Raw genomic sequence first — 24,768 nt, forward strand, 5'->3', positions numbered from 1 at the left:
TGCTTTTAGAAACTTTACTGCCTTACTCTTCCAAAATGGAAAAAAAAAGGACACCTTTGAACTGCAAAGTTTCTGTTGCACTCCATGGTCATTAAAATAGCTTTGTGGTAGCACAACCCATGGTCATCAGCAAGACTACACAATGAAATGAAAAGGAAAGTGAAGATGAAACAGTACAGGATTCAGCTATTGAAAAATCAGAAAGACAAAAGAGTAAAAAGAGTTTACCTGGTAATCAGGCTTTGTAAAGTAATCTAAATTAGCAATGTGATCCAGAAAGGTGTTGAATTCTTGAGGAAGATGTTTCAACATAAGTCTGTGCTCGTACCTTTCTTTAATGGAGCCTACTTGCTCCTAGGAGTAAATAACACAACAAATATTAACATACCTTCCTTTGCTGCTAAAGCATATTCACCTTGTATCTTACAGCCATGTAATACACTACTGGCCAGAAAGATGGGTAAATACATTACACTGAATAGTAGTGAGGAAGGCCATTCGACATCATACAGCAAGATAAGAAATCCTGTCATTACCCTCAGAAGTGACCAAATACACACAATAATGTGCAAATTTCACATTCAATGTGAAAAGCCATTTTCTTTTCTGCTGTGTTTGAACGCTGCCTGACACCAAGGACTATCTTTAGACACCCCAACCCTTCTGAAAAGCATTATTTAAAAACTCAAATACCCTGTTGCATCAAGTGTAGTTCAGTCATCTTTTGGTGTATATTTAGTTATCACAGTATATTGCACAAGGTTAGTAAATCCTGTTTAGATTTAAGAAGAGTAAATCACAAGCAAAAAAGGAGACACTCCCTATATACCATGCTGTCACCTACCCATGCATAAATCACATCAGAGAGTAACCTTGTTTAAATCTGATTTCAAAAGAAGTAATAATAGGCTAATTAGATGTTGTTTCTTTGCATACCTCACCTGTGATAGATGACTAAAGGCATTATGGCCTATGACTGATGCACTTTTGTTCATGGTGAATAAGAAACGGCCACTTGACAAACCAAATAGTTAAGAAATTCCAAATATGTGACAGGTGAGATAAAGTACTCCAGTGAAAACAGGCAAAAAGTGGCATGTACACATACTTACTTTTGCCTTTTAAAACATTTGCAAAAACTAGAAGCGCAATCCACTTCCTGCTTAAAACAGTTCATCAAATTTGGTTGCTTTTTCTACATGACACTATCAACGAGAACTGACACTGGAAAATGTAACATCAAAATTAATGAACCAGTGATTCTTAGTGGAATTTGTATCACAGCTTTGGTTTGCAATCAGAGGTAAATCCCCCTCCTCAAGCTCTTCTGTTTCACTTCTAGGTTTACCTTATCTTTTATTTTCCTCCAAGGCAGTTGCCCAACCACAAATTCCACCAACATGTAGAAGAGGGACCAGAGGTCATCGTGCCGACCCATTTCCTGTGGGGAAAAAGGGATTATTCTAAAGCAACTTACAAATGCCTATAAGGAAAAAAAAGGAATATAGATTCTTTACTGCTCTGGAGACTTAAATTACTATATATATATATAAACTAATATAGTCAATGGTGCAAAACAAGCCCATCTAATTAAATCCATCAACTCTTTTAAGAAGAAATAAGTTTTTTAAGAAGAAAGTTTCCACAGAAGATCCAGAGAAACAAAAGAGAAGTTGAAGTGTGTTAAAATCACATTCCAAACCTCTACACTAGAAAAGCTGTTTATTCAGTTTTCTTTAGTGTTTGAAGACAATAGAGTGAATATTATTTATTTTATAACTCAGTAGCTTCACCTTTTTAACTTACTAACTTAGAATACAACTGAACACCAAAGGTAACTATTCAAACCACTATTACTTCTGTAACAAGAACTTTTGTTTACCCTCAACCACTGCATATTATCCTTTCCCCAAGTTTATAAATAGTGGTTTCTACACATATCCAAATGGAAATAGAGAGTAACTGTATTACTGGCTGCTTTCAGCTAGATGAGATGGAGATGATATAGATTTGAGATACTCACTCTGTTCCTGTGAGCGTTGATGGATGCATATCGTACCGTTCCTCGAAAACCAGCGACAGCTCGTGGCTGGCAAAGAACAGAAAAAGAACAATATTCTCACTGTCAGAAATGAAGGTGAGTACAGAGACACAACAGATAGCATTGAGACTTATTGAGGTTTATTTTAATTTGCTGTGTTTCTACAAGTTCTCAGTGGAAATCCAAGTAGGGTCCACAGAAGTGACATATGTTGTCGTTTTTTCAACCATCTATTTGTTGTGTTTCACAGAATCTGAAGGGCTGGAAGGGACCTCAAAAAATCATCCAGTGCAATCCTCCTGCCAGAGCAGGACCACCTAGAGTAGGGCACACAGGAACTCAGCCAGGTGGGTTTGCAAACACTTAAGTGTCTTTAGGTTTTGGATTGAGAAACCAGCTCAAGCACTGAACACCACCTTCTTGGTACTGCCTCTAAAGCAGAGCTGTAAAGCACATAGTGGGGTGGGTAGAGAACCAGCCACTTACATTACCACTGCATCTCTTGTTGAAGACAGAAACCTCCTTTCTCGTCATTTCCCTTTTGTGTGGATATAGGCTTTGCAACCCCATTTAATGCCTAGCATGTGTTAGCATCAGTTTAAAGTAAATTAAAAATTCAGGGATCAGCTGGGTTAGGAAAGATCAAGCAGTTGAAATACAATTGTCAATGCAATGTATTATACATCTCAGCTTTCATTCTATATACAGCTCTTCAAACCCACACTTTTAGCTCTACGTAAAAGTCGCTTCAGACGCTAATGACAGAACATTTGCACTTAGAACTCTTATTGATCCATCTCCTACCAGTTGTCAGTATGATACATTATTTGGGCTCAGATCTACCTAAGCAGAAGTTGTGATTTCCAAAAATTGATTGCAGCTGCCTGATCCTATGCTACCTAGGTCCAGCAGAGGAGCTGGAGTTAGTTAACAAGCAGAGTGAACATCTAACACCACAATTAAATGTTGCTATTGTGAGTTCTAACAGACACGTGGTGACAAATGAAAATTGAACTCCAAGTGCCTGTGCTATAAAGAGCATCACCATCTCTAAGGCAGCAGCTTTTGATACACAAACCAGCTCCCGAGCTACTCCGCTTTCAATTTGCAGTGTTCACTTCGCACATGTGATGCACTAGCTGAAAGCTGAAAACGGCAACTGAATCAGCAGAGGCTGATTCATGGGCAGACAAAAAGTCTGGTGGGCTGGAGGTGATAACAACCTACTAAGTGTCTGTCACAAGCCTGAACTTACTGCAGTGAAAAAAAAAATCACACATGTGCCACATGTATGTTTGCTTTGCCCTAAATGCAGTCCTTCTTCCTCTTAAATCACAAGCTGGAACAGAAATTACTGTAAGAGGAAGACTACCTACATAAGCCAGCTAATGCTCTGGCAGAGAACTTCCCCCAGACAGCAGAGTATTGTTTTACTTACCTCAGTAAGTAAAAATTTTATGGTTGTTCTGCATTATAGGAAGTCCAGTGCTCTTTGAGAACTGAGACATTAATTTTTAATTGCTTTGTACTTATCATATTTAGTATTTCTAATGATACATCAAAGAGTTGCATCAATCCAGCAACAGACTTATTTTCAACCAAGGTCTCATGTAACCTAATGTGCATAACACACTTCTTTTAAAGTCTTTTAAATTACTCTAAATAATGTTTCATAACTCATCAGAGAATTTAGTCCATAGGTCAGAAGGAATTAGAAACGAAAGTTTCTGGTTTGGTTTTCGTTTGCTTCTGTTTTCACCAGGAAACAAATTTTCCTGGACTGAACCATCTGTCTTTCCACTATAATAGCTTTTAATTTCAAACAAACAGGACAGCTCTCAAAGACTTTCAGTTCCTTCAACTTTAATGAAAATTGGTGATTAAAGACAGAACCAGAATTAGTATCTTGACACAGAGACGATTAAAAATCAATTAAAATGGCTCACATCCATCTTACAAGATATCAATCAGTTGGTTAGTCAGCATGCATTGGAGAAGCACATGCCTAGTCCTGAAACACTGACCATGTACTGCTCAGAAAGGTGGAATGTAGTAAGAAAATGAAAATACTAAGGAATCTGGAGGGCATAAGGAAAGCAGTACATAAAACCACAGGAAAGCAGTAAGGTTCACTATTCACAGAAGAACTTGTTTTTCAAAGATAGTATCACATCACAATGGGAAAATTACTCCTTTTTGGTTTGTTACAGCCCATCCCTACTCAGTTCTAGAGAAAATAAAAGAGCAGCTGTATCAGAAGACAGAACAGCTCTATCACATATCAGAATTTCTAAATTGAATTGTTCAGTGATTCCTTGGATATGATATCAGTCTTCTGCACACCACAGGAAAGGTGAAAAAAAACCCCAATATACTCTTAATCATTATAAAGTACTGTATCATGAGAATGAAATCTTTTTCAAATCTCAACAATTTATCAACCTGTTCCTTCAGGCAGGATACTAACAGATTGAATGTTCTTTTTTTTTTTTCACCCAAAACTCTCAGATACCAAGTCATAAAGAATCTTCTTCTCAAAGAAACAGCCACACGATTTTCACATATTTTCAGTATCATTGAATTGTTGCAAGAAGATTCCATAGAGATGACACAGAATTGTATCACACCACATTCACTTCCCTATATCCATCCTACTTGTGTTACCTTTTAAATCAATTTGCAATGCTCTTTTTATTTCATCTTTTACAGTAACTCCCTACCTGCCTTTTTCACCTTGTACCACCACTACGGATACACAAGCAGTCAGTCTCTGTAACACCAAGTTCCTGCATCTCTTCTTTGTCAGAAATACAAACAAGGATCATGTTCAGTGGATGCTGAAGATGCTACACGTACACATGATAGGATTGTGCCTTACATAATCTCCCTCTGTGTCCTTGAAGAAGGTTGTGGCAGGCAAACATAACAGTGTTACACCAGCAAGCAGGTTTAACAGAGCTATATGCTGTGGTTTCATAGGGGTATCACTGGTAGGTATCTCTCAGCTATGCATTCAAAAACTTTTGCAAACTGACAATTCAATACAACACTAATTTTCATCTCTTTATTCAAAAATTATGTCTGCAACAAACTTCCCCAAACTGTCTCCCTTGTCTTCCCCATCTATTCATCACAAATGCAGAAACAGAGACTCAAATGACTAATGGACATGTTCCTGTGTGACCTGAGCTAGGTGAACCTGCCTCTGCAGGGGGGTGGGACTGGATGATCTCAAAGGTCCCTTCCAACCCCCATCATTCTATGATTCCATGTCATGATTCTTTCAACTCATACAGATTCCTCCTTACGAAAGCAATAAAACAAAGGGCTCTTGGCTTAGTCCTTTCACCAAATAACTATTTCCATGCAGGACATTTTGACATAAAAACCTACATTTTCTTCAGTCTCCCTCGGGATTTAAGGAAAAAAAGATAAAATAAAGATGAATTAGGCTCCAGATCTTGTCAGCTTAGATGACATGAGGGAAAGAATTAAGGAGTATGTATGGGTTATTTAAGAATGAGACTGTTTACATCTTGCATTAAATGGCTTTGTTGTTATATAACCATTTCCTCAGCTGCAGAACTGAAAGCTATAAAGTATAAAGCTGTAACAATTCATCTTAGCCTCATCAACAGTGCTCCATTTACTGAAACAAAGCTTTTTTCTTTCAAGTAGATCATTTTTTAGAAAGCTATCAACTAGCAAATGCTTAGCTCATAACTCAGAAGGAAATCTTGCAAACCTCATCTATTTCCAAAAATAATCTAATCTAGTCTGACAGATGCAGATTCAGTGAAGAAATGCTGGAAATATAGTTTTAAACTATTAATTCTTTAGACATTTTCTTTGTTCTACAACAGCAATATGTATAAAACTTCATTTTTATAGACATGGAAAAGCAGAAATGGGCTATAATAGAAAGGTATAATCAGGTTCCAAAAAAATCACCTTAGTCCTCTCAACACTACTTTTGAATCATTATTTATTAATAAAAATATTTATTTTAGAAACAAAGATCATACAGCAAATCACTTCCAAGTCCATTTTCAGAAGCTTACTGCATTCTGTTTGGCAGCTGATGTTTCACACACATCTCTATTGCTACTTCTTGTATTTTTCTTTCTGCTAGAATAGCTGAATTGATTTTGCTAATTGCTGTAAAACATCCAAGCAGTGCAACAACATTATCCAAATAAAAGAAGCTTTACACACTAAAGATTTTAAATCTCCTTTGTTTATAAATTATTGCCCATTCTCTGCTTTTCTGGTGATTTAGAGAGAGTACCATACAAAACTATTATTTATTTTTAACCTTTTACAGTACCAGCTCTTGAACATTCCCAGGAAATGCCCAAGAGAAGAGACGTGGCTGCCTGGAGGCTGATCTCAAAACACACAATTAACATACCTGTCCTATGTGTCAAGCTAAAGCTGCAACTTGCCAACTTATTCCATCATGTCAAACCAGTAACAAGAAGAAACTGAACATTATTTAGCTTTGTTGCATCACACCCCATTTCCCTGCCATGTCCTCTTCCTTCTCTTATATAGATTAGAAGAATCTGCAGCTGCCCCTGGGCAGTGCTTTAGAGACAGACACTACTTTTGCTCCTGGCAGAGCACAGTGATCTTTCCAAGCTAGATAGCCCACACAAAGCTTCATACCAATACAGCTGAACTACTTCCAGATGTAAAGTTCACCAAGGCATTTACCTGACACCTTTGAGCTGATCACCAAATGTTTCTTATTCTTTGTTTCAACATCTATCTTTATTTCTGCCGGAGAGATGGAATGGGGCAGGTAAATAATACTCAGCCATCATTTGTTCCTCTCCGCCTCCTCGTGTTTTTCCCTTGCACTTTCTGATCCATCCATCTCCCTTGTTCCGTGAAATCCAATCACAGTCTTGATATGGAATAAGAGAAAATCTGAACAGCTAAGTGGAATCCACAGTGACTTGGTAAATGTTAGTTGATAGAATCTGATAGGGAGGGTCCACTGCAAGTTACACAGCTGTTTAATGCCTGATATTACTTCATTGTGTTCAGCGCCTCCACATTAATGTCTGTCTCTCTTAGACAAATAAGGTAGAAGTTAATAAAAACAATCTTGTTTTTAGGATTGCCCAGTTATAGTCATTTCATCCTGGGAACTTCTCTTGCCAAATTTTAAGCATGTGCAGGTCTTTGGTTAATAACCATTGGCTTTGTGTCCAATACATCATGCAGAATTTTCATACAAATGCTGAGGAGGAAAAATAACTTTCTGGCATTTCCCTACTCAAAAAAATTATGTTGCAAGATAATGGTTTGTTTATTCAGAGTTAACTTATGAAAAGCCTAAAGTATATTAATGTGTAAAAGCTTTAGAAGACTATTACAAAGATGGGAACTTATTAACACACATTTTGCTTCCTTCGTCATCCTTCCCATGAATTGAATTTCCATGACAGTAAGAAGGAGAGGGTAATGGTGTTATTAGTCCAGTACAGCCATAACAAAGAGAACTCTTTGCTGAGCTTTAACAGATTAGAGCCACATGAGAGCACTGGAAGGCTCTTGAATGCTTCCTGTGCCATACCTGCATAGTTACAGAGCTCTTGCTCTGTGTCACTGGGTGCCTCCAGACTGAGCTTGAGAATGCATGTTGAACTATTCAAGTTCTTGTGTTTTACAGAACAGATTAGGAAACGATGCAAGGGAAGGATAAAACAAGATTACCTTAAGGTTCCAATTCCTCCTTGTAACATTTGGTGTATAGTACTATAGCACCTACAACTGCAGAAACACTTCTTTGTCACATTCCTCACTCATGGCCCAGACAACAGCAGCCTAACTACACAGCAGTGCAATTATTAGTGAGACATGACTCGAGAAAACTCTGCTCACACAAGAGTGACGGTGAACAGATGAGGCTAAAAAGGAATTGTGCAATAAATGACAAGGAAATGACCTTAGGATTGATGGAAATTTTATCAGAAGAGAGAAGGCACGTGGGTAAACTTTAGACAAGTTTGCCTAAGTTTCAGTGAGAAGATAAAATGGTTTGGTGACAACTTGAAGGTAAAAGTGAAATGAAGCAGAGTGGCTCAAAAATTGTACTGCAGGTGACAATACATGTTAAATATGAGACTGGCAGTATAGCTGAGGAAGACAGGATCATTTCAAGAGGAAAAACAAATATGGTTTTACTTGTTTAGGTGTGAACATTCAATCCTCAACTACTCACATCCTTGTTTAATGCACTGTTAGGGACTGAGAGAGAACATCACTGAGAAAAGATAGGATAAGGTAAACGCCAGTAACAAAATGCTTCTCAACAGGATGAAACAGCCACTGAACAGTACACTTAACAAAATACACAGGCCATTACCCTGTAACATATGGCTTTCAATGGTTTTAGTCAGGTTTGGAAGACAGGTCTTTTTAGGCCAGTTAACATTCCAGCCAACGATTTATTATATGCTTAATGTGGAGCACTATGGCTTGAAACAGCTCCCTGGAACTTTTTTGTACCATTTAATTGTTTTTCACATCATCCACTGCCACATAAAACTGTACTCATCAAACATGTCCTAGCTGTCCTTGGGTTCTGCTTTAATCCGTGTCAGTCAAAACAGACAAGGTATCAAGGAACTGCTGAAGATAGAATGTATCCTCCTGCTCTTTAAATAAAGCCAGAACCTGATAAACTTCACAATTTTATGGAGTTGACACACGTGTTGCAAAAAATTTGAATGTCACAGGCAGTCTCAATTTAACCCAAATTTTAATCTCCATGCAATGCTCAGCAATTGTTCTTGAACAACTTCCAGTATGGAGACTCTTACTTATAAATAAATGCATACAGTCAAGGTTATTATTCAGGAGTAGTTACTGACATAAATTCTACATTACCAGTGGCACTGGGGCAAATAAAGACCACTTTAGAGACTTTTTTTCCTTAAAGTAATATCAGTGTTTGCAGATCAGACTATAACAGCATTTACTTGGAAAGGGTCCAAATTGCTTTTGGAGAGGACAAATGATTTGCAGTGATCTTTTTTTCTTACAACAGTGCAGCTTCACCATTGCTCCTTCACTTCTTAAAATGATGCCACATTTTTTGCCCATCATAAAAAGCATTTCATGGATATAGCTTTCCATTCTTTCAGTGCCATAAAAAAAAAGATATATTCTCTTTCAGATATAAACGATCTACAGTTCTTCTGCCAAGATGACAGGAGGTAAGGGAGAATAAGATGGAACTATTCTTTAGTCCTCCTCAGCAATTACAAGAAAGAAACACCATTCAATTCAAATGCATAACCATTCCCATATTTTCATGATGAAACAAAAGAATAAACAAGAAATTTATACCTTCTATACCTGAATTTAACTGGAATAACTTTGAAAGCTTCCAAAATGTATTTAACATTCTGCTTTGATTCTTACCAACACATTATGTGCAGCACCCTGTGCAGGGGTGGGAGGGGGAGTGTTGTTTTGGGGGGTGGTTGTTTTGTTTTGTGTTTTTTTTGTTCAGATTTCTTTTAAAAACATTTAAAGGATTCAGCTTCTTAAAGTATATTTCCAGAACACCATCTGTCATCCTAAAGTGAAACTTGAAGATAAAAACCCATTTCCTGAAAAATCCTTAGAACCTGAGGGCACTGAAGAAAAGCAAGCAGCAGTTCCCTGATTCTGTACATAAATACCTGAATAGAACAAGATGTTCATCACTTGATGTGAACAGGTTTGTACCTGCTTCCCTGGACAATAAAAAGACCTAAACATTTGCATTCACAATTGCTCTCACTGCATTTTTCACAGGGTCACACTGTACAACAGCTGGTTTATCTTCTGCTTTAGCAGGAGTCAGAGACAATTTGGTTACTGGCAGGTGACTAGGTAAAAGCATGAGTACAAGCATGAGCTCCTCAGAAAGTTTTGGTGGATATACTGTCTCCTTTGAACTTGAATACTTTTGTTAATGTTTAGAGTAAGTGGTTTGTGACTTTTAATGCAAAGCATAATCAGGAAAAAAAACCAGCGTTCTATTTTCCTAGTTGTTCTAAAACCAGGGCTTCCCAGCTTGGTAAGGTTTGATTTCAAATCTCCAGGTGAAAAAAAAAAGTCTCTATCCAGTTAGACAGAAGTATTGTAAACCTCCCTATTATATGTTGAAGTGATACAAGTTAGATTTTCTACTTATTTCAACTAAATATGGGTAAGTTTAGAAACCTGAAACTAACACCCTGCTAAACAAGCGTGTGAGGGTGCCAACTCTGTGGAAGTCCTTAGTTTTGTTTAAAAAACAACTGAAAAGTGACCTAAAGTCTAGTCACTGGGAAGGGGCAGGAGGAAAGGTGGGGACATGGGGGAAAGCAGTCATAGACTATCTCTTCCTTTGACCTAAACAGCCTCATTTATAAAAGATAGAACAGTTCCAGACAAAAAAGGCACTTTGAAATACCTTTTAACCCACTAGTCAGGATCACAGAATCTCAAGGGTTGAAGGGATCTCAAAAATCGAGTCCAAGAGGAATATCACGTTCCAAACTAAGCACCAAACAGAGCAGAAAGGACTTTTCTCCTTCATTCATCTTTGCTGAGTCCAAATCAGCAGACTCAGGGACTGGCTGTTAATCTGAATAATTCTTTAGGCTGCCAGTCAGAAAGACCTATATACATGTAGGAAAACACTGACATATTAGTTAAAAAGGTTTTATCTATATATCACGTTCTTATGGATAGTTTTGTAGTTGTCTTTCTCCTTAGCTTCCTCAGCTCAGCTTGCAGATGTGTTACATTATCTTGTCTACAAAACAAACACAATTCAGTTACTTGTAACTTGAAGTGCACATAAAAGACCCCAAAACTTAGGCCTGTGATAATACAAGATGGATTTTTAAAGAATTATGACCTCAAACTCATTTTGAAAGATTCATCTGTTTAAAAGCAAAGACTAGCAGCTCCTTTTTTCTTAGTTTTGGCTTTCTTACATTAAATGTAATAGCACCTCAAAGAACAATCGTGGTTAACACTCACTTGAGAACATGAGTGATGACAACTGCACAAGGGCTAGCTTGTAGTACTGATGATGTTAAGAATGCAAGTGCCCTTCAGACGTTGGCCCTCCAGGTTTTCTATTTCTGTATCACAGCTGACATCTTCACTTTCCATTAACACCAAGTAAATAGAGACACGTAAACTGAACGCTGTACAAAGTTAGATTTGCATTCAGAAGGAATCATTTGTTCTTTGTCTCAAGAAAAAAACCCAGAATCCCAGTAGTACTTACTTCAGTTATCACTAGGAACATGGGAAGCTAAATCATAGAATAACAAGATGGTAGGGATTGGAAGGGACCTTTAGAGATCATCCAGTCCAACACCCCTGCGGAAGCAGGTTCACCTAGATCAGGTCACACAGGAACATGTCCAGGTGGGTCTTAAAGACCTCCAAGGAAGGAGCCTCCACAACCCCTCTGGGCAGCCTGTGCCAGGGCTCCCTCACTCAAACACTGAAATAGTTTTTTCTTACGTTTAAGCGGAACTGTTTGTGTTCCAGCTTCATCCCATCACCCCTTGTCCTGTTGCTGGCTGCTATAGAAAAAACAGATGTCCCAACCTTCTGACACCCACCTTCATGGGTGTCAAAATGGTAGGCAAAATAACCCTTTGACAACACTCTCAAAAAGCAATAAGCAGTAGACTACAAATCTCATAAATATACTAAGTGTGCATCCTCCTAAATGTATCTGCCTGAGGATTAGAGTCTCCCCACAATTAAACTCTAATTACTCTGCTTTGCAGTAATCAATTCTTATCTACATCAATAATTCAATTACTGGCTTTCTCTCTCCAACAATTTATTCACCTGCCTCTGTTTCCTCTTTCCTTCTTCCTTCAGTATGTTGTTATCACATAGGGGTATGAGAAAATATAAATTAGTTCTGAAGGCATAATTACAGCCATTTTTAATTCTGGATGGCAACATATCTGAGTAAAGGTAAGCTAAACAATTTCTTTCAATTGCAGACTGATCTACCTACATAATTGTCATTGCAAACTTGATTATATTAGGATTTGTAGATATAAAATATGCATTAATTAACTAGAAATTAAACCAATTTCAATCTATTACTATATGAACCACTATTCAAGGCAGACTGAACCTGAGTAGCTTTATTTGTTGTGAACTTGGCAATAAGCACTACTCATGGTAAACAACAGCAGAAGCAGCAAAGCAGTGAAATAAACCTTATTTTATTTCACAGTACATCATAAATTAATCATAAAACATTGTTGTTCTAGTTCAGGTGTCAAACATCTCACTTTGAAACTTCTCTCTAGGAATAAAGAACGAGCAAATGAGAGTTCAAGAAATCATTGCTCTCACAAAGGGAAAAAAGATAGATGCACTCAAGTTGTACTAAGTGGTCCTAAAGCACAGGCTTTGTTTGCTTGTTGTGTACAAAAGTCTTAGGAGCAATTTTTCCAGTAATAACATCAATTTACTCTAGAGAATAATTTAATTTCTCATGGAAGATAGAGCTGGTTTTAACTTAATTCTGTAGCCATTTCAGGAAGGTAGAAAAGCATGTCAGCAAGATGAGAAAACAGGCTTCAGTGAACACAAACAGATCCAATGCTCCTGTAAAATTCACCCCCAAAAAAAGCCTACGATCACTCATTAAAACTCTGCAATTAATTTAACTTGACACATGGGGGACTTAGTGCCATAGGCTATGGTTTGGAGTATTATAGACAGGTAAGTGCACAAGAAGAAACTGGTTCTGAACTGGTCTATACACCAGAGAAAAGATGAGGGAGAACTAAGCCCAAGCTAGAAGTGCCTGCATTCATCAGTGCATCTTCTGTAATCAAAGCAGGTATGTTCAGTAACTACTGTAATAACCATGTGAAACAAAGAGTAACGCCTACAGAGAGTAGCAGAAATATTTCAGTTCTCTAATCTGAATGAATCTTCATTTCTACTTTAAAGAACAAATATTTTCTATTGGGATGTTGCTGGCATTTCAGGGAAATTTCTAGCACTGCTGCCTGTTTGTGAACCAGGTGCAACAACCCCACAGCCTCTCCTCGTAGGAGAGATGTTGCAATCCCCTGATCACCTCCAGCAGTTCCCTGTCTCTGTTGAGCTGGGGAGTTCAAAACTGACACACGAGTGAGATGCCTCACCAGGGCAGAGTAGAGGGGGAGGAGAACCTTCCTTGACCCGCTGGCCACACTCTTATTAATGCATCCCAGGCTGCCATTGGCCTTCTTGGCCACAAGGGCACAGCTCAAGTTCTTTATGTTAGCTCAATGGTTTTGTAGGTGCTTGCTTTTAAGTCAGGAAGTCACTCCAAAACACTCTTGAATGTAGCTGAAACAAATGTTTGTTTGGCATATTAACCCCCACAATTATTTGTAGGAGGTTTATATCCCCAGCATGCCTTGGAATGAAGACAAACTAGGAGGGATTTGAGAAGGTACCACGATGATGTCAAGGACTATTCTACTAGCCATCCAAAACTGATTATGCCTGAGCTTTTGTAAAACTAAATTTCACACAAACTCTGTTTGAATCAGGCATCTAAATTCTTCAAATGTTCCATCTGTCACAAGGCCTAATTCAATACAGAGCTGTAACAGCCTGAATTTCTTTTCCTCGCGCTCTTTCAGAATGCTTTCAGGTTTCATTGTGGCGCAAAGAAAAGGAACCGAGAGCAAAGCAAATTTCACTTAGTTGCATTAGACTATTCCAGTGGGCATCAAAACTGCAAGGAGAAGAGAAATTATTCTAACTGGAGGTGAAGCAACGTGAGGAGGTGGATGTAGAAAGGAAATCTGAGATGAGAGACTAAAGAAAAGATTCAGACTAGAAGAAGCACAAGCTTAACAAACGCAGAGGGATCCAAAGGAATGACTAAATATATCAGTAGCCACCAGCACATACTTGAGTCAAACACTGGAATAAAACCATGAATTCCCAAGTCTTCTAATTCCTCTTTTTATAACAGGCCTGAAACAAGAACAACTTATTGCACTGAAGTCGTGTGAAACTCTGTTGCATTGCCCTATCTTGACACAACATAGTAGAATTAAGTAAGAGTCTAGTGATGAGTAGCTTAATGGTTTAATATATTTCTCATTTCCTCCTTTCTTCTTGATCTGATTTCCCAAAGCAGAGAAATCTTCCTCACCATAACTCACTTAAAGTGAATACTACCCATAGTAACAAGAAGATTTCTACTACAGAACCCATGACAATTTATTCTCATAATTGCCTTTTAGTTTCAACCCCCTTGCCAGTTGAAGTGGCATTTGGTCAAAGAACTACACACCACCTTTCTTCTCTACCCATCTTGAAGCCAACCTGATTTTCTTATCTCCACCTGTTGGAATGTCCATGCTAGCCACTGGTGTTGGCCAATGATTTCTGGAGGCAAACACAGTCCTATCATCAACTTTTTTAACAGTATCTATAGAAGCCTTCTACGTCTTTTTGAGTGGAACAATGACATTTACTGCCACGAGGAATTCCTTAATGTTGGGGGAAAAACAGAGCTAACAAAGGACTAAAATCTGATACTGTAATTTCCCAAACTTCTGAATCTTTTAGAACACAGCATGGAAATGCAGGGACTCAGGGATAATATGGTTAATCTCAGTGGGACTAGACTGCTCCTGCAGAAGTCAGGTGTACAGAAAATGAGGCTTATTGTAAAAATCTAATTGTCAGCCTTCACTAAGGAACAGGTTGGTAGCAATAGAGTGCTATGTTTCTTGGAGAACATGCTTTTACATTGTTCCAGGTTATTTGCAATATCTGCTGAAGAAATCTAATGAATCTTAGAAGGATGGCCTTGAGGAGAAGCACGTAGCACATTTAATGGAAATATTAATACGTTTCATTAGAAAAGCAAGGCCATCAGTATGGTTGTTACCTACACAAGGGCCATTTCTGACTACCAAGAACAAACAAAACTGTCTTTTTTTTTTCCTTCCCTCACTGCCACTCTGTAAGTATGGATTACACCATCAGAAAACTCAGATTACATTGAAGAATGACCTCAGTTACATTGTAAGGCACTGCAATGAAAAACAACAGGCAAGAGCTGAGTTGTTACAGAAAGAAAGAATAGCAAAACCATTACATTTTCTGTTATCACCTATTTTTTTGGTCTGAAAATGCCACCATTGCTGTGTATATATTAAAAAAATCAGAGAATCTTGGGATTTGTTTCATTTTCCAAATTACAGATCAGTTAGAAAAACATTACAAGCAGCCAAAGGTACAAACCATGACAAGAACACTGCAAAATCAATAAACAAATAAATTGAAACTACTCAAAATGTTTAGCTCACCTTTCCAACAGCAGCAGCCACTCTGTTGGTTGCTCTTTGCTTTCATTGCAGTGCCCAGCATTATGGCTGAAGGAATAGAGTACAGCAGAAGCCTGCTAATCTACCTTGCTGATTCACATATCCCATAATCTGCACACAAAAATTTGCTCTTTTCCCCATTTCTTGGGCAAAAGGACAGTTTAAATTCCATAGAGATGGCTTCTGCCATTCAAATCACATCACATTAATAAATATGCTACACAATACTGGTTGGTACATGACTCAGTATTACCACCAAAAGTAAATAAAACCAGTTTATTAAAGAAAATGTTTCTTTAAAATATCACCATGTACTATGGCACTGACTTGCTCATTTTCAAACTTTGAAGTTAACAAGAGAACTGTCTACCAGTGAATTAAGGAGGCTCTACTGCACTTCAAATTGTAACGTCCTCACTGGAAAGCTTTTATCTACAATTTTCTTCTTCACAGGAATACAGCAACTACACTTAAATATGTCCTATTCTATATTATCATTAGTGCCCTATCACTACTTTAATTTTCCAGGCTTTCTCTTTCAGAAGATTATATATTCAGTTTAGTGTTTGACTTCTTTTTCCTACATAGACTTTTTTTGAGTGCAATGTATAATATCAAGTGAAAGTCAACTCTGATATCTAATGAAAACCTATTTGTCACTTCATTTTCTCAAACAAAAGATAGATTATGCAAAAATATGACAGACTACACCTCTGCCTCAAGCCAAAGATCAGAAACCTGATGAATTCCCAACTGTCAAGCCTTTAATACAATCAATAAATCACAAGGCATTTCTGATCTGTGATGATGTTTGCCAAGTTTAGATCAGTTACCAGTTCAATGCAGCTCCCATGCTTCTCCAGGATAAAAGAAGACAGCATATTAGCACATTCAATTAATCATAGTGACAGTGGTGAAAAAAAAACTTACTGGTCTGACATCCCCACACGAGTTGGTAAATTGTCGTGCCAAGCCAAAATCCAGCATATAACACTTCCTACAGGTGCTAGGAAAGCGTCCCATTGCAAAGTTAGACTAGGAAGGAAACCACAAATAGATACAGGTATATACACACACATTTCAACATGTGCACATATTAATGCAGTAACACCATCCTAGAAAAACCCACTTCTCTATCCTTCCTTCCAGTTTTCTGCCCCCACTACATTTGAAGAAAACATTACAAAAATCAGACATCCAACTTAGCACACCTAAACAGCAGCCTACATGGTCCAAAGAGATTGTTATCTTACTTTATCACTTACAATACATCAGTTTTCAGCAACAATTTTCTAACCACATCACTCATATTTTGGTTTGGATATTTTGAGAAAGCTACCTACCTAGGGGCTAACCAGGTCATCTAAACAAATGCACTAGTGTTGTGCATGGATAATACAGAACAAAGGGTGTAAATTGCCTTTTTGTTTTTGTAGGAGGAGGAAGAATCAGGTTGAAGAACAAAAACAACCAAACAGTGAGAGCTGGAAAATCTGTGAGGACATATGGGAGCTACTTGATTCTGAAAAGCTTCAGTAAATTTTCTTATTTGCCTCTAGAGATTAACATTCCATGTCAGCCCCTTAAAAGTAAAAGTCTTGAACAATACTAGTTTATGATGTTTGAACACGTTGGCTGAATTGGCTCAAGTGTCTTCCCATCAAATTCCCTTAAAGTGGATTAGGTGATATAAAAAAGATAAAGCTAAAAACAAGTTCTGTGAAATGGAATTGAAACTGCACATCTGAGCAAGCTGGAAGCTTAAAGCAATTAACTCTAGAAAAATTACTTCTCTTTTTCCATTAAGTGAAACAATAATATTGTCCTAAATAAATCTGAAATTCACAGCTGCTTCAGTGTCAAGGGTTGAGGGTAAAAAAAACCAATCAAAACCACGAATTTAAATGACTGGGATCAACATTAAGTTTCAGTATTGCCTAATTCATCATATGAGGCAAATAACCAACCAGGGATTTCAAGATTTCAGCTCAGCACAAAGCTTGCTTTTAGTATATTTAGAAGACAAATAATAAAAGGTAAAATGGGTTTGTATTTTCAAGCCAGGAAAACTGCATGCCAGAAAGCAGTCACACCCGGTTCTGTGTGGGGAAGTCACAACATAACTCCTACAGGTGAACAAAAATTCTTTCTTCTATGAACCTAGTATATTGCCTCACACTGTTGCTTGTGCTAACTCAACATTTCATTTTCTGGGGTTTTTTTTTCCATCCTCTAACAGCATTCTCCATTTCCATCTTATTTGAGCCCATAGACTCCAAGATACAACTAGATAACAAGGTGTCCCCACTCCATCATGCCAGCCATAAAGGAACACATTTCCCATTCCAAACTTAAATTGTTTCCATCATTAAAATCTTGCATTCCAGTTAATTCCTTCTCACTTATTTCACTTGACATCCCCTGACTCTATGTCCTTTCCCTATTAAATGAAAGCTTGGGGATGGGTCAGGGAGAATGCAAGTTTTATAGAAGCTGCAAGGAAGAAGCAATGAAAATGAGAATCCCCTAAGGCACAGAAACCAATCAGAGGTTTTATGTAAACACCATCCAGCTGGCAGGACATTTAGCTATCCAGGCCAGATGTAACCAGCCATATTTCACCTATGAGAAAACACAAGATTTACCTACTTTTTCTCATTTTCAAATTTCAAAAGTTCAGAGTTCTAATGATATTTTTAATACAGAGCAATATTTTAAAAACAGCTGATGCAATTCCAGGACGAAATTCAAAGAAGACCAGAAAAACCCAATGTGAACAAGAGCGTGACGTGCCAGGAAGGCACTTGTGGCATTTTGACAACCCTCATTTCATTAGAATTGCACAATAAAACAATTGAATCATTTTCTTTTTGTCTTTTCTTTCCTTAGTTTTTTTTTTTAAAATTTCATTGCTAGGGAAGAGCTTATACATATACCCTACAGTTAGCATCTATTCTCTTAGACTCTCTAAGTGAAGATATTAGTTGCCATTAGCCAAACTCATGGTCTCGTATCTCATGGCAAATACTCCTAACTGCATGATGCCACAGATAAGAGTTGGAAGTTTCAACTACAGAAATGTAGTTGAAGTAGGCCTAAGTAGCTGGAGACAATAATAACAAAGAGCAAAGATTATCATTGTTGCATTAATTCATTGAATATAAAATGAATAAAGAATCAGTTTCCTGCTCCTTTTCATGTTAACATCTAGTATAGAACCCATTCTTATTGATGCAGCCATCTAAGGACTGCAAATATTACTCGCCTGTTTTGATTTCATGGGTACACTTACTGGCTTTATGTCCCTGTGCAGGAACCCCACAGAATGAATACTTTCAATAGATTCCAGAATCTGCTTCCCAAGCCGCAGAGTGGTGCTAATGGTGAATGTTCCTCGAGACTGGCTCCGACGCAGGTCTGCCAAGTTCCGACCCTGATCAAATCAAAAAGGTTTTCCTTAAAAAAAACCCACTGATACCAAGATACACAGGTAGTGTAAAAATCCTTCTTCTTTGTCTGTTTATGGTTACCACAAAATACTCTCCTTACCTCTTTCCATTTTCAAGGATAACACACCTCACCTAAATGTAACGTGTCTCTGAGTATGTCCAACATTACATTTGGAATCTCTTTTGAATATGTGGATTTTATTATCCTTCTACTTGTAAAAAACATGGACCAAATTAATCTCTATTAGAATACTAGAAAATAAACTGTTAGGTAACGTTATTTCTGTGTCACATCTGTAAAAGGGCCACCGAGAGGATGCTCACAAAGATTTCTTTGCACTCACCTCTTCACGGCAAAGTACATAATTTATTTAACTGCACAGTATAACTTGGATGACTTAACCAAGCAGTTGAAGAATATACTATGCAGGAGATGCATCCCCATGACATCACAGACTGCTGGTCTGTTAAATGAACAGATGACCAAAGTGAACTAGAGAATGCTTCATTTTCCAGTATCCATATTCACCAAGGTGACGAAGGGTGTTAATCCCATAACTCTAAGTGCTAATCACCCATTTTATCTCTTTTCACAGGAACAAGTTTTGTCCTGAATTACATGTTTCCTTTTCCTTGCAATGGGTATTTTTTCCACTTTCATCAAAAAAGTCAACAAAATGCACAGACCATCTTCAAGTGAAAACCTCAAGGGAGTGAGAATTCCCTCAGAGCACATCAAAATAAGAATGCAAACTTCCCTTTCTGAGGGAATTACAGAAAGGACATTAAATGAGAAAGAGATAAGGATATGTTTACTACTATGCATTCATGACCTTCAGGGTTCTTTAAATTTGTCATCCTTTACAATTTTACTGCTTGGCTAACAAATCAAAACACAAAAACAAGCTTTGAGGTCTGTTTGATACACTGACCTGCAACTGCATGACCACATAGTTAAATCTGTCATTCCTTCCACATCCAATGAATCTACAGACATGATCTTTTCCTGAGAGAAAAAGAATCAAATTAGCCAATGATAATGAAATTCTGTAGTTTATGCAAATCACTAGAAGAGACAGTTCTATTTCTTCAGAGATCTTTAATTAACTAAGCCCCCACCCACACAGTTCAACAGCTGTAAACCCGATGTCAGTTCTATCCCCAGCTCAATAAATCCCAGAAGACATGCAGCCCTACCACAGCTATCATTCTTCCATAAGAAAACATGCATGGCAACGTGCCTCAACATCTACAGATTTGTGGCATCTTGGATTGGGAATGGGTCATTTTCTTTTTATATAAGTTGCTGCTGCTGTGATGAAAGAAAACAGGTCATGTTTTGTGGGAAAAAAATCATAGAGAATGTAATTCAACCAATCCAATTTATTAGTATCTTCTTCTAGGATATACATAGAAGATGACAAATTCAGCTGTGGTCCATTGAAGCAGAGATAAAAGAATTGGAGTGGTTTAAAAAAGAAAATCACAGTTTGGTTTAAGACTATTTTCTTTAAATTCTCCTCCTGTCTTAGGAACCAACTGTGGAGAAGAGTCAAAAATAATCTCCCTACTATCCTGCAATTGTAAATCAAAGCATAGGATTCCCCAGGTAAATAGAGAAAAAGACAAGCCAGCAGGGAAACAGAGGGGAAAGCAACTTTATTGTCATTTTGGTATCTGTGGTCATAGATTCAGGGAGAAGCTGGCACCCGCTATGACCCCACTCTACAGCAGTAGGGGATGTAAGTCCCTCAGGCTTTTTACCTTCCTTTCTGACACCATGGAAGCACCACCCAAGAGAAAGCTTACGGTCACAAGCAGCTAAACGCTACAGCTCTGTAAAATTTGTGTCACCTAAGACTTCTGTCATGAATTCTTTGATCTTGGGACTGCTAGTATGTCATAAATAGGAAGTTAGAAGTGATGGGAGGAAAATAATTTAAAATGACAAAAACTTCATCACATTACAGCTTTCTAAACACCTTTACTGCTAGCTACAGATCTGAGGAGATTTTTGTGTTACTGCTACACTCACCTTCATCAGAACCTTAGAACTTGGCCTCACAGCTTCCTAATAGTCTCACTTCAATTGATAGAAGAGCAGTTCCCTGCTATTGCTTCCTTGGGAAGCTCCTTGCCTCATACAATTAAAACAGATAGGCCTATTTAAACAAAGAAAACGGTACAAGATTCATCAAAATAACTGATTTTCAAAGAGCTCTCTAAAACTTATGCAAATGCATAAGTGCTAAGCTGTAAGTATCCCTGCTTTTTCTTCCACTTTTTCCTTACTGCCATTTGTTTAAGTAAGACAGGCAATATTACAGACAGTATAATTTTCTGAAGAAAAAGGATTTGCAGCAAATTTGTCATCAAGGGGAAATTTTGTATATTCATTGCTGCAGTTTCCAGTTAATGAAGACTCAAATATTTATGATTCATTTTACAGTCACTGTGGGTATGCTGAAGGAACATCTTCAGAGAAATGTGTATTAGTCAGATTCCATCTGACAAATTCAGTGCATGTCCAAAACTAATTTTGGTCAGAGAAACACCATCTTGACTTGAGCTGCAACTCCAGTTGTGTGGTAAATTCTCTGGAAACTATAAAAATCAGAGGCAAAGGGAAAGGATGGGAGTAGGACCTGTGCTCCCTGGTCAATTAACGTGATCCTCCACCACTCCAGTGTGGTTATACACACCTACTACATCCTTGCAGATACCTTCAGTTCCTTTTCCCTCAGTGAGGAACATAGTATTTTCTCACACCTGTGAGCCACATGGCTGGGGAGTAAGGGGAGATGATGTTAATAGGTTGCAGTGCACAACTGTGCCCTTGAAAATCTTGATAGGGAAGGGTACGAAGCAAACACACCATTCCTCATGCTGCAGTGTATCACTACAGATAGCTTTTCAGCCTACACCAGACACATCCCATCACTAATTATACCAGAGAGCTGTAAATGAGTGAGGGAGAAGTCTTGTGTGAGACAGAAACCAACTGAGGGAGTCTCACTCTCACTGAGTGAGATGTGATAAATCTGTCTTCTCCCATCTAACTGTGGGAACAGATGGCCTAACAACATGATTAAACAAAACAACCATCTGTTGCAGCAGATTCCTTCTTTGGAAAAAAAGACAAAAACAGAGCTTAAAGAGTCAAACAGTATTCTAACAACAATAATTAGGAGACAGCATCATTGGCAGGAAAAAAATATAATCAAAGATGCAATTGATGACTAAGATGTAATAAATGGTTTTATCAGTGAACATACTCCTTCATAGCTGAGAGAGAAGTCATACAACTGCTCACATATTTAAGCATGTTTTGCTACATCAGGGTCTTAAAAGAGCTGCTCTGAAGTTTTCTATTATTCACTGTACTATATATCCACAAAATCTTGGCTCGTTTCACCCCCACAATGAATGACCACACTCTGTTTAAATTTTCAAAGACTCTGAAAGTGAAAGTCATTGGGAAAAATAGTACATCCCTGCACTTCTGCCAACAGCCATTCCCACTTCAGTCTCATAGCTTCTGTGGAATAAGATTCTAACACTGAAACACTCAAAAGCATGTTCACAACCTTGAGAATGTGCCTAGATCTAGTAAAGACTGGAAGATCTGTTTTTCTGGATTGAGACATATTGCACCCATTTATTTACTCCTAAAAGCCTGTTTCTTTGTGATTTTCCCAGAAACTGTACATGATAACAAGTTAAATAAAAAACAGATCAAGAGAATTCTCCATGACACTGCCAGCTGTCTGCCATTATGTAATATTCATAGGTCAAACTGTCCAAATATTTGCAAGAAAAAGGATTTTGATGACAATTACATTCCTTCCTCTGATTTATGACCAAAGTAACTAGAACACCTTGAAAGTAAAAGAACATAAGCCTTTTGAGAAAAGGATAGTAATTATATGCATATATATATATACATACACGTGCCAAAAAGGGACAGAACAAGACAAAAATTGGTCTCAGAGGATGTATGCTATTAGAAGGCTGTTACAAAAGTATCCTAGAAGAACTGTTTACTATTTCACCTGCTCTGAATCTGCGTGAAACAAAAACTTGTCTTAAACAAGACAAATTCCTCCATGTAAATGAAGCATTTAATAAAAACTATTCTTCAAGAAGCAATGACAAAGTTGTTTTCTACTCTTCACTTGTGTCTAATTTTTCTTAATTTCCTTCTCTGCTTCAGATGTTTAGTTCTTGCATACTAAAAACTTGGGAAGGTAGAAAAAATCATGGAAATGGCTGCTAGGAGCTGAGATCTCATGTAAAACATAAAATGGTCTCTACCATAACCTAAACATAAAATTGTCTCTACTATAACCTTGTTTAATAAAAATCCTTTATGCATGGATAAAAAACATACTCATGTGAAAATTAAGTTACCTATCTGTGCAAACTATAAACCTCAATATACATAAAAGGTTCACTCTTGACCATCACTTCCCTGATCTAAAACCAGGGCAGTTACACTATAAGGGGCAACTTGCACAGCAATGGCTGCAGGTCATCTCTAGTGTTGCTATCATGGAATCACTGACTTCTTTTCTTTTTTTCCAACTGTGCAACAAAATGATAAAAGACTGAAATTAAAGAATAGTATTTAGACTGTTTTCTCATAAGGAAGATTGTCAAAAGATTTCCTTCAGACGATCCCATTTAAAATCAGGGTTTCAGTTGTATAAAATCTTCTACTCAATGTTTTCTCAGAGAAATAATATTCAGAAAATAAATAACTGAAAGATATTTCTTTGGATTATTTGCCTCAGTGGATCTGTTGTTCAGGTGTTTCATTATCCTGTTGTTCTCATTTAGACAGCATTTCCCATGATTCAGTAGAAACAGAGATGCCTCTGCTGGAAGTCTTGGCTTGTTAAAGGAATTATACTCCCATAGGAAGACTGATAAGAAAATTAGAACTTCTAAGGCCCTGTGGCAATTATTTACAAATCATTTGTCTACTATTTCAGCATGCTTGTGGTTACAAAAATATTTCAAAAGGTAAAAAAGTTTTTACTAAGGAAAAACTATTTTTGCAACATCTTAACTCAAACTTCATTATTCTTAAATTCACAGTAGAAAGTTACAAGTCACTTCAGTTATGCAATCATGTATAAGGCTGTTTTTATAAATACATTGGCATTGTAGTGCTACCAAATTCCAATATTATTACTATTTTCCTTACTACTACAGCTCCTTCACCTATGTCAATTTAAAGACTCTGGATTTAGTTAAAAACAGAATCAAGCTCATGATCTCTAAAGGTCCCTTCTATGTAGGAAAAAAAAACCTTGAAAAATTACTTCTGAGCATTTAAAAATCCAGAAGTTACAGAGTAGCTATTTCTTCAAAACTCATTATCTGTAGGATGATTTCTTTCAAGAACCCTGACAAATGGTTCCTAAATTTATGACTAGTAACACTCGAATTTAATATTCATGTCTGAACTAGAAACTCTCAAAGAAAGGTCAAATGCAGTCCCTGAATCTTCTTGCTCTACTATATAATACTAGATGCTTTTGTGAAATTCTTTAACAAAGATAATTCTTTAACATAGGAACAGTTTGTGAGCACTGCAACATGTCACATGCTTGCCCTCTCAAATCTACAGAGGCCGCCCATTTCTGCTGCAATGTGACCTTTACAGCAGATTAGGCAGCACCGTATGTCATACAGATTTTGCTTTATTCAGACTAAGGGTTGGGAAAAAATTGGGCTGCTGACACAGAAGGAAACATCAGCCAAAATCTTCTTGAATCCCAAAAAAATTTTCAAGAAAAAACTCACCCTTTAAACTTTCTTTTTATACTCTGATGTTGTGAAAAGCAATTCAGAGAAGCCATTGCATGTTTCTCTGTATTGACAGCTTCAGAGA

The 24,768-nt window shown here is 37.4% G+C and overlaps 1 protein-coding gene across 2 annotated transcripts in view; it reads right to left on the reverse strand.

The window, feature by feature from the left end:
* The window catches only part of TTBK2 (tau tubulin kinase 2), an 82,721-nt gene that overhangs the window by 34,386 nt on the left and 23,567 nt on the right, over window positions 1-24,768 (reverse strand). For both annotated transcript variants that reach the window (XM_061997895.1, XM_061997894.1), the window contains exons 4-9: window positions 19,802-19,875; window positions 18,713-18,853; window positions 16,351-16,455; window positions 2,024-2,089; window positions 1,349-1,441; window positions 229-354 (exon numbers count right to left, since the gene is read on the reverse strand). In XM_061997895.1, the coding sequence (XP_061853879.1) occupies window positions 229-354; window positions 1,349-1,441; window positions 2,024-2,089; window positions 16,351-16,455; window positions 18,713-18,853; window positions 19,802-19,875 (605 nt within the window). The remainder of the gene's footprint in view (window positions 1-228; window positions 355-1,348; window positions 1,442-2,023; window positions 2,090-16,350; window positions 16,456-18,712; window positions 18,854-19,801; window positions 19,876-24,768) is intronic.

This window comes from Colius striatus, chromosome 6 (genome assembly GCF_028858725.1).
Source record: "Colius striatus isolate bColStr4 chromosome 6, bColStr4.1.hap1, whole genome shotgun sequence".
Classification (NCBI taxonomy): domain Eukaryota; kingdom Metazoa; phylum Chordata; class Aves; order Coliiformes; family Coliidae; genus Colius; species Colius striatus.